This window comes from Lactuca saligna, chromosome 5 (assembly GCF_052625555.1).
Source record: "Lactuca saligna cultivar CGN05327 chromosome 5, ASM5262555v1, whole genome shotgun sequence".
Classification (NCBI taxonomy): Eukaryota; Viridiplantae; Streptophyta; class Magnoliopsida; order Asterales; family Asteraceae; genus Lactuca; species Lactuca saligna.
Window position 1 is genome coordinate 293,987,934 of NC_136421.1, and position 18,306 is coordinate 294,006,239.

The 18,306-nt window shown below is 34.4% G+C and overlaps 1 protein-coding gene across 1 annotated transcript; it reads right to left on the reverse strand.

The window, feature by feature from the left end:
- Positions 1-9,093: 9,093 nt before the first annotated feature.
- LOC145048246 (expansin-A6-like) lies at positions 9,094-11,373 on the reverse strand. The gene is made up of 3 exons (XM_078996693.1): positions 11,159-11,373; positions 10,599-10,917; positions 9,094-9,809 (listed from the first exon to the last, which is right to left on the reverse strand). Exons 1-3 carry the CDS (start codon positions 11,301-11,303, stop codon positions 9,500-9,502), a joined length of 774 nt encoding a protein of 257 aa, XP_078852819.1. The 5' UTR covers positions 11,304-11,373; the 3' UTR covers positions 9,094-9,499.
- Positions 11,374-18,306: the final 6,933 nt, after the last annotated feature.

Sequence of the window (18,306 nt, forward strand, 5' to 3'; positions counted from 1 at the left end):
AACTATTTTTGTTTTCAAAACTGTACAAGGTGCAAATAGATCAAGTTTTTAGCTTTAAAATGGCTACTTGCACATCTCCATACGATTTTTCTACAATTTATGGTGATTTTTACAAAACTGCCTATCATTTCAAACAACAATCCGGACCAGTCTGTGATTATGGACTTTTTCACCCAAGTTAGAGGTCATTATAAATTGTGATAAAAATTATGAGCAAACTAGACACATTTTGTGAACTCTCAGAATTTACGGATCTAGTTTTCGACTTCGTATGATTTTTCTATGATTTTTCCAAAACAGGGCAGAATTGCTAAATTTTGCCAACAGCATGTAAATATCATAACACTTTGTATTATGTTGAGCAAAGTGTATAATCATAAGTTCTAATATTTGAATGAGTTTTCTTGCTAGTTTATCATTATAGACTGAAACTAAAACATTCATATTAAATATTATTCATTCATTTTGGAACACGCACTATTAAACTATGAAAAGAGTTCGATAAATTCACTACACTAATACTTTTCCATAAAAGAGTTCATACATAGTACATACATTTTAGATAAACTATAATAGGTATAGTTTATGATACATCACTCTACGCACTCGTACAAGAAGGGTACATTCATACAAGAAATATTTATTTTCACACACATTTCACGTAAACTTGTTATCCTATATTGTGAGTTTCTCTATCTCTCTCCCCGTACGTCCGAGTGCGGGATATAATTCCTGGTAGTTATAATCAGAATCTCCTGGAGGGAGAACGTGATACTTGTATATAGATCTATATTGGGATTGACACCCCACACCTCGCTGCTAGCTACAGTGGGATCTGCAGGTCTACGGTTGACAAATGTCATTTCATTTTTCGCGACACTGAGAACGTCGTGGCAGGTTCACATAGTCATAGTATGATTATAACGGCTCACATAGGGAACAATCCATAAGTTTACGGGATTTTATTTTTAAAACCTAAATGAGTTTTATGTCGATTTAAAATCACCTTTTATCTCTATGGGTACAAATACAAAGTACCGGGTCTCTATACAAAAAGGGGTACAAATACAAAGTACCGGGTCTCTATACAAAAAGGGGTACAAATACAAAGTACCGGGTCTCTATACAAAAAGGGGTACAAATACAAAGTACCGGGTCTCTATACAAAAAGGGGTACAAATACAAAGTACCGGGTCTCTATACAAAAAGGGGTACAAATACAAAGTACCGGGTCTCTATACAAAAAAAGGGGTACAAATACAAAGTACCGGGTCTCTATACAAAAAGGGGTACAAATACAAAGTGCCGGGTCTCTATACAAAGCTATTATGATATTAAAACTACACATCCTCTAAAATTGTTAGACTTCAACTATAGTCGCTGAGCGTATATGTTGAGTCATATAAGAATTTAGTCTTGATTGGCCTAGAATTGGTGGTGCCCGCCTCATCTCCTGTTCCTCGTTGGGTTGTGGACCTAGGGCAGACCCACTATATTCAACGTTTTATCTAAGTTAAGCCTTATATAACTTTATATGTTGGACGATTATAGAGGAACTCTACGGATTACTCTAGGGTTCATTACAGCATCATGTAGGATTATTTCTATTCATACTTAACTAAGAAAATATTGGATTTTCTGGAAATCAAACTAAATCGATTTTACAAGGAAAAACGGTTTCTACTACAAACAAAACTCTTATGAACTCACCAACCTTTGTGTTGACACTCTTTTAAAACTACTTGTATTCTCAGGAAATCAGTGAAACAGGAAAACTTCATCGCTTTGAGGATGGGGCGCTAAACCGTCAACAATTTATTTTGTCATCATAATGTAATTGCTTTTGAAACATGTAAACATATACTTTGGTGTAACTTTTGCAATTATATTTATGGTGGTTGTTTTTACTTTGAGCACTATTATACACGTTGTTGTGATACTGTACATGAAGTCCTCCACCCCCAGACGTTTCCGCCATCCTTGGTTTGGGGGTGTGACAGTATAGTTTAAGCAAGCAGGGTATTGAACACAGGGAACGGTAATTATAAGACTAACTACTAGGATTATCTAAGTAAAAACAAGTAATAAAAGGAGGGTTTTCTGTAGTTTTGCAAGACTAGAAACTTAAATACTCAACTAACACTTAAAGAAAACAGTTAACGGCTAAGCAAATAAAATGCAACTAAATTCAATGATAAAGAGGACTTCTGTTTAGGTTCGAATCATTTGATCCTATGGTTGATTTTATGGTAAATGCAATAGATTCATTTTTCTTTGGCTACCAATTAAGGTGATTAAGTTCACGTTCACTATTACTAATCCTTAGAAAACAGATTAATTCAAGCAATGGCTAGTTGTCTAAATTAATGAATTTCCTAGTTTATTGGTTCGGGTTAAGTAGGACTTGTAATGGTTAATTAAATTGGTCGTTCAATTAACCTATTGTTGATGGTTCGTCACACAAGCTTACATATTGATTTATTTATTTTCTAGTTAACCATAGTTTCACATTCACTATTCCTAGGCATATAACAATGTTCTCACATAATTCATACGAAATTGGCAATTAAGAGATGTTCATACAACTTAATATGTTGGTTAATTAACTGAAAATAGTTGTAATTCACACATAAGGTTCTTTAACAAGCTTAACAAAACAATATCACCAAATTAAATTAATCCTAACCATAAAATCTAACCATATTCACAAAATCATCTACCTAAACAGAAGACAGGGGTTTTAGTTCATAATTACAGTAAAAACAAACTCAAAAACGAAATACATTGGTTTAAAGATGATGCAATCAAAGTTTAAAGTAAGAATACACTTAAATTGCTTTCAATCTTCCCAAAATCGGATGCTTAGACTTGATCTTTGAGTTCCTAGGGTTCCAGTAGCAACATCAATCACAGCTTAACCTCCAGGGGTTTCCAGAGAGAGCCTCAATTCGGGAGTTTGACTTCTATTTATAGATTGTAGAAAACAGGGCCTACTCGTCGAGTAGATAACCGACTCGCCGAGTCCCCTCTGTAGAGTCCGTGTATGGCAAGGACTTTGTGTTTTACTTCGCGAAAATTCGTGGGTACTCGCCGTGTAGTCGTTCAGACTCACTGATTCCCTCAGGATATGGCTCTTTTTCTTCTTTCTTCAGTTCCCGAGATTCTGATCGCATCTCCTACTTCCTTTCGCTTCTAAGCATATCTTTTGGACTGACAATACAATTTAAACATAATTAAGTACCTTTTGTCCATAATTTTTCAATAAATTAGCCAATAAATAATAAAAATCTATACTAAATATATAGCTAAATACGCACATATTAATGTACTATATCCGGACCCGTAAAATGCTTCTCTCCCACTTCTATCCAACGCGATGGTGTTTGGCACTTCCTTCCATATAGTGCTTCGTAGGGAGGCATTTTGTTGCTTGAGTGATAATTACTCTTGTAGGAAAATTTGGCTAAGGATAGATGGTCGTCCCAACTACCCAGAAACTCTAAGGTGTATCCCCGCAATATATCCTCCAAGGTTTGGATAGTTCTCTCACTCTATCCGTTTGTTTGCAGATAATAAGTAGTACTCAAACACAATTGCGTGCCTAACTCCTCCTGGAGACTTTTCCAAAATTTAGAGGTGAATCTACTATCCCTATATGACATGATAAATTAGGGCACTCCATGAATCCTTATTATTTCCCTTACGTAGGTCTGTTCCAACTTTTGTATAGACAAATTCTCTCATGTGGCTATGAAATGCGCACTTTTCGTAAGTCAGTCTACTACAACCCATATTATGTCGTAACCTCTCTTTGTCTTCAACAATATTGTTATGAAGTCCATAGTAACATCATCCTATTTCCTTATGGGTGCTGGTAAGCGTTCCAGACTCTCATATGGCTTCTGATGTTATGCCTTCACTCTTGCACAAGTTACGTATTTCGCTATGTAAGTTGCTATGTCGACCTTCATTGTCGTCCACCAATAATAGGGCTTCAAGTCTAAGCACATTTTGGTGTTGCCTGGGTGTATATAATACATAGTCTTATGAGATTCTTCCATGAGAAGATCATGTATCCCACCCATCTATGGCACCCAAATGTGATTCTTAAACGCCTTCAACCCTTGTTTGTCTTCTTCAAATATAAACGTCTTGCCTAGACGTTATTCCTTCAGGTCACTCTCAGTCAGAGCCCTTGTATGAACTTCTTTGATCTTCTCTATAATCATTAAGATTATTTCAATCTTCAACGATCTAGCTCTCTTTCCTTCAGGAATCACCTTTCTACTCAGGGCATCTGCTACGATATTTGCTTTACCAGGGTGGTAAAGTATTTCTCAATCGTAGTCCTTGAGTAGCTCCATCCATCGCCTTTGTCTCATATTCACCTCCTTCTGAACAAAGAGATATTGGAGGCTCTTATGATCCGCATAGAGTTTGCATTTGGTTCTGTAAAGAAAATGCCTCCATATATTTAGGGAAAAAACCATTATTGCAAGCTCTAAATCATGATTCGGATAAGTCTACTCGTAGGCTTTACATGTCTTGAGGCATAAGATACTAATTTATCCCTTTGGGTAAGGACACATCCCAATCCAATATTAGAAGCATCACTAAAAACTATGAAATCTTCAGTTCCTTTTGGTAGGACGCAGATTAGTGTCTCACACAATCTCTTCTTCAATTCACCAAAAGCTCTTTCTCGTTTCTCGCTCCAAGTATAGACAACTCCCTTTTTGGTCAGGGATGTGAATGGAGTCGCAACAGAAGATGAATTTTGGATGAATCTTCGATAGTAGCCTGCCAATCCCAAAAAACTACGGATTTCAGTGAGACTATTTGGTGTCTCCCCCTTCATTACAACTTATATATTTTCTAGGTCAACCATAATTCCTTCCTGGTTAACTACATGAGCCAAGAACTAAATCTATCGTATGTAAAGTCACATTTGGAGAACTTTGCATAGAGTTTCTCCCTCTTAAGGACTTCCAGTACTTCTCGAAGATGTTTTCCATGATCTTGATTGTTATTGGAGTAAATCAAGATGTCATCTATGAACGTTGTTACTTATTTATTGAGAAAATGTTTACAAACTCGGTGAATCAAATCCATGAATGATGCTGGAGCATTTGTTAGTCCGAACGACATAACAAGGAAGTCATAGTGTCTATATCGAGTTCTAAAGGTTGTCTTCTCGATATCTTGATCCCTAATACTTAACTGGTGATAACCTGACCTGAGATCAATTTTGGAGAAAACAGTTGCTCCCTACAATTGATCGAACAAGTCATCTATCCTAGGTAAATGATACTTATTCTTGATCGTAGCTTTGTTTAGCTCCTAATAGTCAATACACATTCTCATAGTACCATTGTTCTTCTTTACGAACAGTGTTGGATCTCCTCAGGGTGATGAAGTAAGTCTTATAAAACCTTTGTCCAATAACTCCTAGAGTTATATCATTAACTCCTTCATTTCTGTTGGCGCTAAATGATACAGCGCCTTTGCAATCGGTGTCATGCTTGGCAACAAGTCGATTATGAATTCTACCTGCCTCTCTAGTGATAATTCTGGTAATTCATCTGGAAATACCTCAAAAAAGTCTTGCACCAATGGTATATCAATCATTGCCCTTTTCTCCTTCTTCGTGTCGATTACGTATGCTAGGAATGTCGAACATCCCTTCGATAAGCATCTTCTAGCCTTCATCATCGTGACAATTCCAGGCTTCACTCTACTCGTATCTCTATAAACGACGAATGGCTTTCATCTAAGTGTACTGATGCACACCATCTTCCGTCCACACAAGATGTCTACGAGGTTCTCTCCCAACTAATACATGTTGAGAATGACGTCGAACTCACTTAACTCAAAAGGTAAAAGCTCTTGACAGAATTCATTCCCATCTAAGTCTATAGGTATGACTTCTAACATATTGCTAACAGGTATATTCCTACCACCAACTACTTCTACTAAGGTAAAGGTACTTAGTCTAAGCGGTGATAGTCTAAGTTTCCTACCATATTTATGTGATATAAATAAATGATCTGCTCCAAAATCAAATAATATCTTTGCAGGAATTTGATTAACTAAGAATGTACCTAAAGCAACATCGGTTTCTTCCCTAGCGTCGTTAAGGGTCATCTGGTAGCTCCGACCCTTGGGCTTTGGTGGCAAGATCCACGGGATCACCTTCTTTGCTTTTGGGCACTCTGTTTCATGTTCCCCTCCTCTCCTTAATTAAAACAAACTCTTCCTTTTACAGGGAAATTTGTAGAAATAGGCCCTGGATTCTCACACTTGAAGCAAACGAATCAATCGCCGAAATGCTTCTTCTTGCACTGGTTGCACCATTTTCCTTCTTGATTGCTTCCATATTTGTAGTTTGTTTTCGTAAATTTCTTCTTCTTATTGATGTTGTTGTTGTTACTTACCTCAACCTTTCGCTACGTCAGCTACAATGCTCAATCGGTTTCTGTGTCATACGTCCACATGTACCGGTGACGGGGTAAACTTGTTAGAAAAGTAAAACTAAAAAAAAAGTTGCAAACATTCAATTTTAATCATGGTTTTAAAAAACATGTCATGGCGCGAGATGTGGTGTAGTCATTACGAAAACGTACAAGGCTGGTTTGTTAAGCATTATGCCAAAATAACGTGTCAATGTGCACCTTATCACGTTATGGCACGAGTTTTTTTCAATGCGCGTGTTTTGTATTTTTTTTTTACTAGGCCTAAAATAATTGAGGTTTTCTTAAACTTTTTATATGAAATATTAATATAACACATCTAAACACTTGATATATTTTATAAAATTCAATAATTATATGATTTTTTTTAATATATATAAAATAGTCACACTTTGAAAAACGTCATTACTTAACTTTAATCTTGCCACCAACCTCATGTTTCATGTTATTTAAAACACTGGTTTTAATCAATGTTCTAAAAAGCTAGTCATAACACTGTCACGGCTCCAAAGCTGGTATTTGTCGTCAAGCTTTGAAAAAATGTTGTCTTAAGTTACACACACACACACACACACACACACACACATATATATATATATATATATATATATATATATATATATAATTGTCGCCTTAAGTCACACTAACGACGTGGCGAGCTTGCCACGACTCAAAAAAACTTGAAACTTGATATTGTCGCCAAATAATGTATCACATTATCTAGAACCTTAGTTTTAATCAATCCAAAATACGCAAACGAATAAAACCGAATATTTCCAACAAATATACATTGTTATATGATAATAAACTTAGAAAACCCATCAAAATTGTGGTTTAAACCATTTTTCAAAGTTTATTTTTTTATTTTTTTTAAAATCTGTTTCAATCCCATCTATACATTGTTATATGATCGAATATTACAGGCTAAAAACTAATTTCAATTCAATCGGGTTTACTCAAAAGTCAAAACCAGTTAGCTAAAATTCAAAACCGGTTTAGAACCCATTTTATATCCGGTTTTGAAAGTGGGTTTACTTAAAGTCAATAAGACCACTGTGGGGACTGGTTCATACGCGGAATGACAACTGGGCAACGATGCAGAATGTGTAGAGTTTTGTGTGGTGTAAAAGGAAATTGTCAGAAGTTGAGTGGTGTGGTGTTGTTGGTTGAAAAAAAGGACAAACGGAGAGAGGGTTAGGGTAGGGTAGGGTTGGGTAATGTAGGGTACCCCAACACCTATTGTTACTCTGAAAAGAAAATCTTTTTTTCTTTGGTAGTAGAGGAGGTAAAGAATCCAAGGTTTTCATGTGTCTTCTGAATCTTTCTTTGCCATTTCTACTTTTATAATCACATTTGTTTGTACACCAACCTATATGTAGTCTTTAAAAAAAATTGTGATGTTTTTTATTTGAATTTTGAACCTTCTAATATGTGCCAATTTACGGTTATTCTGTTTGGATGTATTAAACACTCTTGAAATTTCAAGATCGAAGTTCAAGGCCAATAAAATGCAATTAAATTGACTTTTGAGATGATATATTTTATGATAAAAGTTATAGTTTGAAATTTGGAGAAGTAACTGTATTTTTCCTTTTGAAGATTTCCACAATGGGCATGATTTTGCTCCCCACATCACATGGGGCTACTATTTAATTGTCGAAAATTCTCCTCAATCCTCATACCACACTTTAATTCAAAATTTACCCTAAAAGTTTTAAAAGCATCAACTCAACTTTTCAATGCTTTGGAATCAAGAAATTTCAACAATTTCCCTCGTATTTCACTTCATGCCGCCAATTTTTTTGTAAAATACAAATAGAGTTTTGGTTCTAATTTTATTGATTTTTTTTTTGGAAACATTAAATTTTATTAAAAAAGCTACAACCTAAAACTATAAGGCGAAAAAGAAAATTATAAAATATTGAAAAGACAAATATACCGAATAGCCCAATTATAGTTGTCAAATTTTTACGTTTATGTTTCATCCAACCGAACTCCTGATGTTATCAGTCAATCTTGAAGCAGAAATACAATCTTTATTAAAAAATTTGTCATTATAGGCCCGCCAAACACCTAAAGATAACCAATTTTACTAATAAAATAATAGTAATAAAATTAAGAAATCGATAATGATTTGATTACATCTGAACTATTTTTTTAACCTTTTTTTAACTGGAATACTTTAATCTGGTTACCCAACTCTTTTTGAAGGACTATTCTATTAAATAACTAACATGAGAGATGTCTTGCAACAATATTATCATATTTTTAGATATTATCAATAAATACATACTTATTTTGTAATAGTCTTCGTAAAATTATTTTCATTCGCAAAATCATCACATCAACTTTTTGTAATTTTTTCAATTGTTCTTTGCTTAAAGATTTCGTCATCTAACCTTGCTTACTCGGTAGTTATTCTAATCACTTTAATGATTATCCCCTTTTCTATATAAAATAAAATAAACCAAACAATAATTCAACAAAAACCCCGTTTTAACTTCTGCCGGTTGCCATAGTTTTATCTAACAAAATAAAACTATCCTTATTTTCACCATTCATAAATTCCTTTAAAATATATATAATATATATAAATAAAGATAATTCTCAACAACACATGGGATTAAAGATTAAAACAAACCAAGTCTATTTTTCTGACTTACAAGATGTAAATTAGTAGCACACAAACCCTAAATACAGTTCACATTTAGAAACTAGAACCAAAATACAAAAATAAAAACACCACTTTTTCACTAAAATTCTTTAGCAGCATTTTACTGCGGGCTGCATCTTCTTTTTTGCAGCCGCCTCAGCGTCACTGTTAAAACACAAACCCTAAATGTTCGGAAATCTGAAAAAGTTTCCAAAACATGTCTATTCCACCCCTCCATCTTTTCCCACATATACCAACTTTCACCACCCCCGATAAAAGCAACAAAAGCAAAAAAAAAAAAAAAAAAAAAAAAACAAACAATAATACTAAAACCATTTTTCCTAAATAAGGGTAATACGGGGATTTCACTTTAACCTCACACCCGGAAATTCTTTCCGGCGAAGGTCTGACCAAATTGCCAATTCGCCGGAGCAATGTTCCACGAGGTGGATGTACGGCGGTCACTGGCGGTGACTCTGAAAGAAAGAGATTGTCCGATGAGAACTGCATTTGATTGCCAATTTTGCCCCCAGTTACGACTCATGCTCATCCAATTTGTTTTGGTTCCTTTCACCCAAACTTTCTGGATATCCCCTGCACCCGCGACATTGCTGATTAAAACCAAGTTGAAGTAACGGAAACCGTTGATTGTGAACCTGATTCCACCAGCTTTCCGGCATGGCACCCTGTGTAAAAATCCAACAACCATAAGGTCAATATCGTCAAATTACAAATACCCAAAAGTAGATTTGATATCATGCAACAGGGGGACAGGACATGAAGCGTAGGGACGATGAGAAAACACGCAGTACGGCGATCTTGCTCGCATATTCAAGATTGTTGCCCCTACTATAGTGAAACCAACGGCCGTGATTTCATCAATCAGATACTCCTAACGGCAGACATGTAATCATAAATCACGCGCTAGGATCTACGGTAATTATGGTGGGACCTAACAACTTACGTACATCACGTGGCTAGGCATCGCACATGCATTCAGCCAAACGACACCGTAAGCATTAAATTTTCTAGTTCAATTAATTCACCTATCTTTGAAAACATTTAAAATCAGCCCATGTGAAATAACTACCCCCTATAGACAGTTGAAAACTGACTCGTCAATCTCCACTTGTACCTCTTGCATCTATGCTTGTACTTTACCCAGAAAATCCTACGTTTCTTTCAAAGCAGTGTTTTGAGGCAAAATACACAAAAACGAAGGTATCGAAAATAATAAATTTTGAAATAAAAGGGCTAGCTTGTAACGATATGTATTTAGAGGGTCGATTCCGTTTAATCCAAACTAGTTCAGGGATAGAAAAAGTGGCCGGAATTTCGGGTATCTGTTCCCGGTAAAAAGATTTATTCCAGGGGTATTTCAGTAAAATAGCTTAATATTTAGAGGAAAAGTAACATGTACTTGCTGCATAGAAAGTTGTACATGATATATCCTCATTTCAGAGGGTGGTTCTTACCGGCGGTAGGAGACGGGGACAATTCCGGCGCGGTATTCAGCAATCTTAAGGAACATGGGCATGGCGAGGTCGAAGTGGGTTCGAGGAGGGTTGCACCACCCACCATTGTCGTTGGGAAGAGCGAAATTGGGAGGACAGAAGTTGGTCCCGGTAACGAAAATGGAGGGACTACCGGGGTGGCACCACCTAGGGTCGTCGGCGCACTTGATTTCAAAACATGCGCCGCAGCTTAGCCCGTTGTTGAAGAGGGCGGTGCTGAGCGCCGCCGTGTTGACTCCGTATCCTTGGCTGTAAAGATTCCCGTACCCACAAGCGCCTCCTGTAACAGGGGAGTAAAATTAAGCTCAAATTTTCGTAAAGATTACCAGAATCCGAAGTTTCTGGATGATGTGTATTAACCAGTTGTACTATACGACTATATATACGGCATATGTACATGAAATTTGGGATCCGAAGCTTGTAGACGATGTAGATGATATACTTGTACTGTAGAACTAAATACATATCCGATTTATGAAATCCATTACTATGTTAGAGAATGCGAAGGAATTGTGACATACCCATTGTACCGGAGGCGTCGCTTCCACCGTAGAAGGTAGCATGAGCACCTTCCCAAGCGCCGCCGGCGTAGTTTCCTTGAATTCTACATTCGGCGACGGACAACACCGAGAAAATGATGAAGACAATGCCGGAGACAACCGCCATTTAAGGTTCAACTGCACAGAGGAAAGGCAATGAGAGACTGATTAACGGTGGCTTAAGCGGTGAAGAGAAATGGCTAGGGGAGTTGGGAGTACTTATGCAGGAAAGCGTAGGGGTGTCAGGAGGGTAACTATGTAATTTAACTTCCCGATACGATGGCGTATTGGAATCGGTTGCATACGTTCCATTCATACAAACACACTGAAAGAAAATGGAATAATAATAATAATAATAATAATAATAATAATAATAATAATAATGAAACCGTAAAATTGTTCCTTGATGTTGTATGCCTATCGGATGAATGGGACCCACATGCTATAACATACATATGTTTATATGTTATCGTTGACATACGATACGGCAAAAATTGTCATCCGTTTATAATTTGATGTCAATTATATGATTAATATCAAAACTTAACGAAGAATATTATACTCGAATGAGCGAAACAATTATTATATGTTTGTATAATAAACTTATTATAGTGCCTAATATAATCTTTTGTAACCAACAAGTGTAAAAGCCGGTTACATAATCTACATCATAGGCGGATCCAAGGGGTATTCCGGGGTAGCCCGGGATACCCCTCAAAAAAATTTCGGTAATGTAATTTTTTTAGAAAATTTTCGTTTTTTTAGTGTATATATATACATCCTTTCACTTATAAATACAAACATATAGCTAGTCTACTGGGTAAGGTGTTGGGTTATTGTACAAACTGAAAACCATAACATCAAATTGATGCGTTTGAGTTTTGTTTGGTTTTAAAAGTTTCAAAACCGTCGCTATCAGATTTGGGTTTGATTTTAGGTCAAAACTGATCCGACCCGCCCCATGCTCAGCCGTTGCGGTGATACCCGGAAAAAAAAATTAGGATACCCCTTTGCTTTGAGTCTGGCTCCACCACTGATCTACATGATTTTAAAAAAAAAAAATGACAGGACGTTCTTAATGTTGTTTTTAACCTTACGAGGAAATGAATTTATAGCTTAATGTATCCTCTAAATAATAGTACTTTCTTTAAAGGTTTAGAAATCGTAACAGCTTTTTGCAATGAGAACAAAGCTAATGAATTTTATCAATTTTTAACTGGTAATATTTTTTTATCTTATTTATAAAATCCTATTAAGATATAACCATTTGTGGTATTAATCAACTTATCATTTATTGAATTGAATTTCACTTTATAATTTTGAAACGTAACAGGTCCCTACAAATATTAAATTTATAAGGTCGTCGCGTATACCAACCAAGAAAGCCTCCATGGTATACGTGGCCACAAAATGTGATCCTGCACACTATCACGGCTAGGGCTGTAAACGAACTGAACGTTCGGCGAACCGTTCGTGAACTGTTCGGCGGGAAGTTCGTTTATGTTCGTTTATTTAATAAATGAACGAACATAAACAAAAATTATCGTTCATTTAGTTAAATGAACGAACATGAACAATGGTCTCGTTCGTTAATTTATGTTCGTGAACGTTCGTTTATGATGTTCGTTTACGTTCGTTCGTTTAAGTTTATTTATATTCATCTATATTCAATTAATTTTTTATTATATTGCTATATTATATGTTCGTTTATGTTCATATATGTTCAATTGTGTTTTTTTATCTTTGTTCGTTTATGTTCGTTTAGCATGTTCACGAACATAAATGAACGAACATGAACAAGAAAATCTCGTTCGTTTATCCGTTCGTGTTCGTTTGTTGTTCGGCTAACTTAAACGAACGAACATGAACAAGACCTTGTTCGTGTTCGTTTGGTTCGTTTACAGCCCTAATCACGGCTATTCGTGGTTGGACGTACTCGTTGCCATTCGTGGTGCGTATCACTAATGGCAGAACCAAGAATTTTGATATGGGTGTACAAACATTGTTAACATATATTATATGTAGTTATCTAATATCGGACATTTAAAAACATGTTATAATATCTTTAGTTTGGGGTACAATAACATGAATAATGTTTATAAATAATATTCTTTATATATAAAAAAAATAAATTTTGGTGGTGCTATAGTACCCCCAACGTTCCATCTAGCTCCACCACTGCGTATCACGGAACTAAACGCCCAATGAGGGCATGTGTCTTGACTTTGAACCAGTTTATTTGTTGAACGGCTATTTTTTTAAATGTTTTTTAACCATAATTTTTACCTATAAATACCAAATTTTTAACTCTCATTTTTATACCATTCTTTTCTTTCTGTATACATAAAAAAAACACAACATTTCACAACCAAAAACATGGATCCCAACCAAAATCCAAAATACACCCCCTCCAAACCTTAGAAATCGCAAACCCAATAAGACTTTTGCATTAGATATCACCCCTCACCAATTCACGACCATGGAATCACTTCATGGTGGTTTTGTCAATTTGCTTCAAACCAGTTCCTCGATCTAGCAAACACCATTTTTACAACAACAATATAAACATTTCTCGGCCTTTCAACAACAATTCCACAAATTTCAACAATTCCAATAATTCAATCCACAATCGTCAAATCCATCACCTTCACAATCACAACCACATCATTCACCAATGGAAGAAAGTTCAAACCATTTTTTCATCCGACGTCTGTTTTCGCCTATCTTTTTATCGTTTCACTACTATTAACAAGATCTTTGGTTCTCGTTTAGATTGTTTCGGCTAAAAACCACTCGATCTCAAAAATTGAGTATTCGGACTGCATACTGCTAAGTCGAAACTTAGAAAGATCATAACTTCCTCATACGAAGTCATATTTGGGTGTTCTTTTTATGTACGCTCTTGGTTTAATGTATTCTACGACTTTCGTTCAGATTACTAAGGCTAGATATCGCTATATCTTAAATTTGTATTTTGCGTCATTCCGTGTCGTGCCGGTTCTGACGCGAAACTTCGACATGTCATAACTTCTTCGTTATAACTCGGATTTCAGCATTCTTTATATATTCGGAAACCTCATCACGACCACTACTACATCCTTCATAGATATCGAGATTATCTAACATTTCATTTTGACGCTTATTTTTATCCTTAGTTCATTTAAGTCACACAACTAAGCACAAAACACATAATACTCAAATAATACATATTTATTATTTCAAGATAGGTTACAAAGATTAACCTAGACTATTACATCAACATTAATGACAAGTCCAAAAACACAGGCGTTACAGAAGTCTAAAAGGAACGAGATAATTAGATGATATGTGTAGGAGAAGCAGTGGCTGAGAAGCATTGTCGGACATGTAGCTACTGGTCTATTTGGTTTCCTCTTCAGCGTCAAATTTGGCTTCACCGGCTCTGTACCCCTGACGCCATTTTTTATATTTAAGATGTTTGATTTGTAGAAGTATGATTATGAGGAAAAGAATAGAGGATCAGGCTGTCAAATTTTAGGCCCAGGTAACCCCTCTATTTCCTTATCTCGGTCTTTTCATCTTATATTCAAAATGATATTTGACTCAAAGTTATTTTTGATTAACAATTTGATGACAAAAGGTGTTTTTGATTCAATAGGTGTTATTCATCTTAATTAAAATCTTTATCAAGTTTGTGAATTAGATGATTAATGTTTTGGAGATCAAGGTCCATGTATGGGTATAAAAATTGAACCGGTTATTGATTTTTTTGATTTTTTTTTCCAAGTGTGTATTTTTATTCGGTCTCATTTCTTCGTACAAAGAAGGAAATGGTTAAATGAAATTTATACAAAAGATATTAGGAAGGGTGGTTTGGTTGCTTATCAATCAAATCATGTGAGTAGGCTTAGTTCAGGTAATTTCACATTTTCAGTTGTCTTTCTTGCATTATTCTTTCCTGCTCTATTCATCTTGAATTTATGCTTCTGATTACTAGCAACATACCTGCTTTTCCATGTACTATATGCAGAAAAAACAAGTGTCTAAGGAGCCTATTGTTTTTTTAGTTAGGTTTTTTTACTAGCATTCTTTTTTATGTGTGCGAACTTCATGTTAAATGTATATTAAATGAATATGGTGAATATATGCTTGTAATTTTGCCAAGAATTAACATAGGAGCATATAATCATATGAGCAACAGCCTTTTATTTTTTATACCAGGTTAATCTTATTTCCCTTTTCCCTTTCTTTCAATGTTGTTTTCTTGTGCTACTTTGATATTTTTATCATTTGATGTAATTATTTATGGTGCAAAATCAACATGATAGGAGATATGAAGCAAACCTTCTGAAGGAGCACATGCAGATAAAGTATGGTCAATATTCTTTGAAAAATTAAAATTGTAGCATATTCTTTTAGAATGAGGAAGACCAATATTCTTTTACAATAAGGAAGTGTGATATTCTTCCCATGTAAACACATACAAGAGAAAGACTTGGAATTGAGCATTAAATAGATAAAGTACATTTATTCAAGATTTGTATATTTAAGCATGTTATGTTTTCTTTAAGAATTTATTTCATTTTTATGACATTTTGTTAAAATGTATATAATTGTATTAAAATGTATAAGACTAGTATTCTTCAAGAATGTGTATCAATCTACATTCGTTTGCCCATGAATATACAAGGATATTGTTATTTTTCAATTAATGGTTCAAGAATGTTGTTTTTCTTTAAGATGTTAATTTAATCAATATATATATATATATATATATATATATATATATATATATATATATATATATATATATTGTCAAAAATAGGTATCCTGACATTCTTGTAGAATATCATTTTAACATAATGTCATTCTGACATAATAAAATCGGATATATAACTAAAAATTATGTTAGAATTAAAATTGAATTAATTTAAAAAAATAGAATTTTTAAATCAAGAGAATTAATTATCCCCCAAAAATCTAGAATTTTTTTTTTAAATTTATCATCATTGACTAAAATACCATTATAGTGAAATTAAATGATGTGATATTTATCGTGTACAAAATCAACATGACGGGACTTAGGAAGCAAGCCTTCTAAAGGAGCACATGCAGATAAAGTATAGTCAATATTCTTTTAGAATTGAATTTTTAACATATTCTTTTAGAATGAGGAAGACCAATATTCATTTAGAATAAGAAAAGATGATATTCTTCCCATGTAAACACATACAAGAGAAAGATTTGCAATCGAGCATTAAATAGATAAAGCACATTATTTAAGAATTGTATATTTAAGCATGTTATGTTTTTTAAGAATTTATTTCATTTTTATGACATTTTGTTAATATATATATATATATATATATATATATATATATATATATATATATATTGTATAAAAATGTATAAGACTAGTATTCTGTAAGAATGTATATAAATCTACATTCGGTTGCCCATAAATATACAAGGATATTGTTATTTTTCAATTAATGGTTCAAGAATATTGTTTTTCTTTAAAAAAATTAATTTAATCAAAATATGTATTTTGTCAAAAATATGTATCATAACATTCTTGTAGAATATCATTTTAACATAATGTTATTCTGACAGAAATAAAATCGGACATATAACTAAAAGTACATTAGAATTAAAGTTGAATTAATTTAAAAAATCAGAATTTTCAAATCACTAGAATTAGTTATCCCCCAAAAATCTAGAATTTTCCTTTTTTAAGTTTATCTCAATTGACTAAAATACCCTTATAGTGAAATTAAATGGTATTTTTCAATTATTTTTAATTCAATAATATGTATTACTCACTTTCTTACAATAATTAAAATGACTGGCTCGCAATCATTCCTACATCTACACAATAATTAGTTATAACACAATAATCTAAGCCTATATATATATATATATATATATATATATATATATATATATATATATTAATGAAATATGATTTTATTATTCTTGATTTTTAAAATATAAATTATGTTTTTAATTAGTTTATTGCTAAAACAAATAAAAAAAATAAGAAAAATGAATATTGTGGAGTGGTAACAATTTCCAATGTCTAGTGGGTTAGTGTTGGGTTGGTGGTGAAGCTGACGTGACGCAGATGTGACATCATGTAACGATTAAAATTTTCAAATAAATTTTCATTTTTAATTAACCAAAACATTCTCATAAAATATGAAGTAACAATGACAATTGTTTTCAAAATCCATAACATTAACATTTTATTTCAAACATCAGAGTGTCCCATCAAATCAAATGTCGAATAGTGCATGTCGCGCCATCAAGCCTTGCTCTTGCCCTTAGGCTCAAATGTACGTGAAACAAATCAACAAATTGTAAGCTAATGCTTAGTGAGTTCCCCAGAGCATACCCCACACAATCCACATAATCACATAATCCATATTATCTATAAAAGTTACATAAACCACATAAGTCATGCATAGAAACATATAAGGATGTCGTGGGCTCCTCCCAGGGCCTTACTCCACGATGTCATGGGCTCCCCCACATGGTCTGACATCCGAGTGTCATGGGCTCCCCACATGGTCTTTACGTGAAAAGTCATGGGATCCCCCCGCATGGTCTTACATCCAAGCGACATGGGCTCCCCCCATGGTCTTTACCTGAAAAGCCATGGGATCCCCCACATGGTCTTAGATCCAAGCATCATGGGCTCCCCCATGGTCTTTCATGCAAGTATACCACATATACAACTAGCATACCACCTAGCATATAACCAACTAGCATACGACATATCAATGTGTCAACTAGTGTATCACATAACATAAAATGGGTCGGCCTTGGTGCCTTCGACCCCTTGGTATGGTGAGGAGACTCACCTCTCAAAAGTGTTGAATTGATAAGATAAGATCAGATAAGTCCCAATGCGCAACTCCAACTCAACTTCCTACAATCATCATGTGACTAGTTTTGTCAAAATTCTAAAATACCAAAAATATCCTCAAAGTCAAACTTGGTCAACCATGGTCAAAGTAAAAGTCAAAAGTCAAGGTTAACAGTCCATGGTGACCCAAATCGTTGAGTGCATCTAGCAACTCGTCGAGTCCCTTCATTGTTCAAAAAACCGGGGAAAACCCTAACCAACTTGCCGAGTTACTCGTCACACC

Coding starts and splice junctions, on each gene's coding strand:
- LOC145048246 (XM_078996693.1), bottom strand. CDS start 11,303: ATGGCGGTTGTCTCCGGCATTGTCTTCATCATTTTCTCGGTGTTGTCC. Junction 10,918..11,158: donor CGACGCCTCCGGTACAATGG/GTATGTCACAAT, acceptor CCCCTGTTACAG/GAGGCGCTTGTGGGTACGGG. Junction 9,810..10,598: donor GTCCCCGTCTCCTACCGCCG/GTAAGAACCACC, acceptor ATTTTTACACAG/GGTGCCATGCCGGAAAGCTG.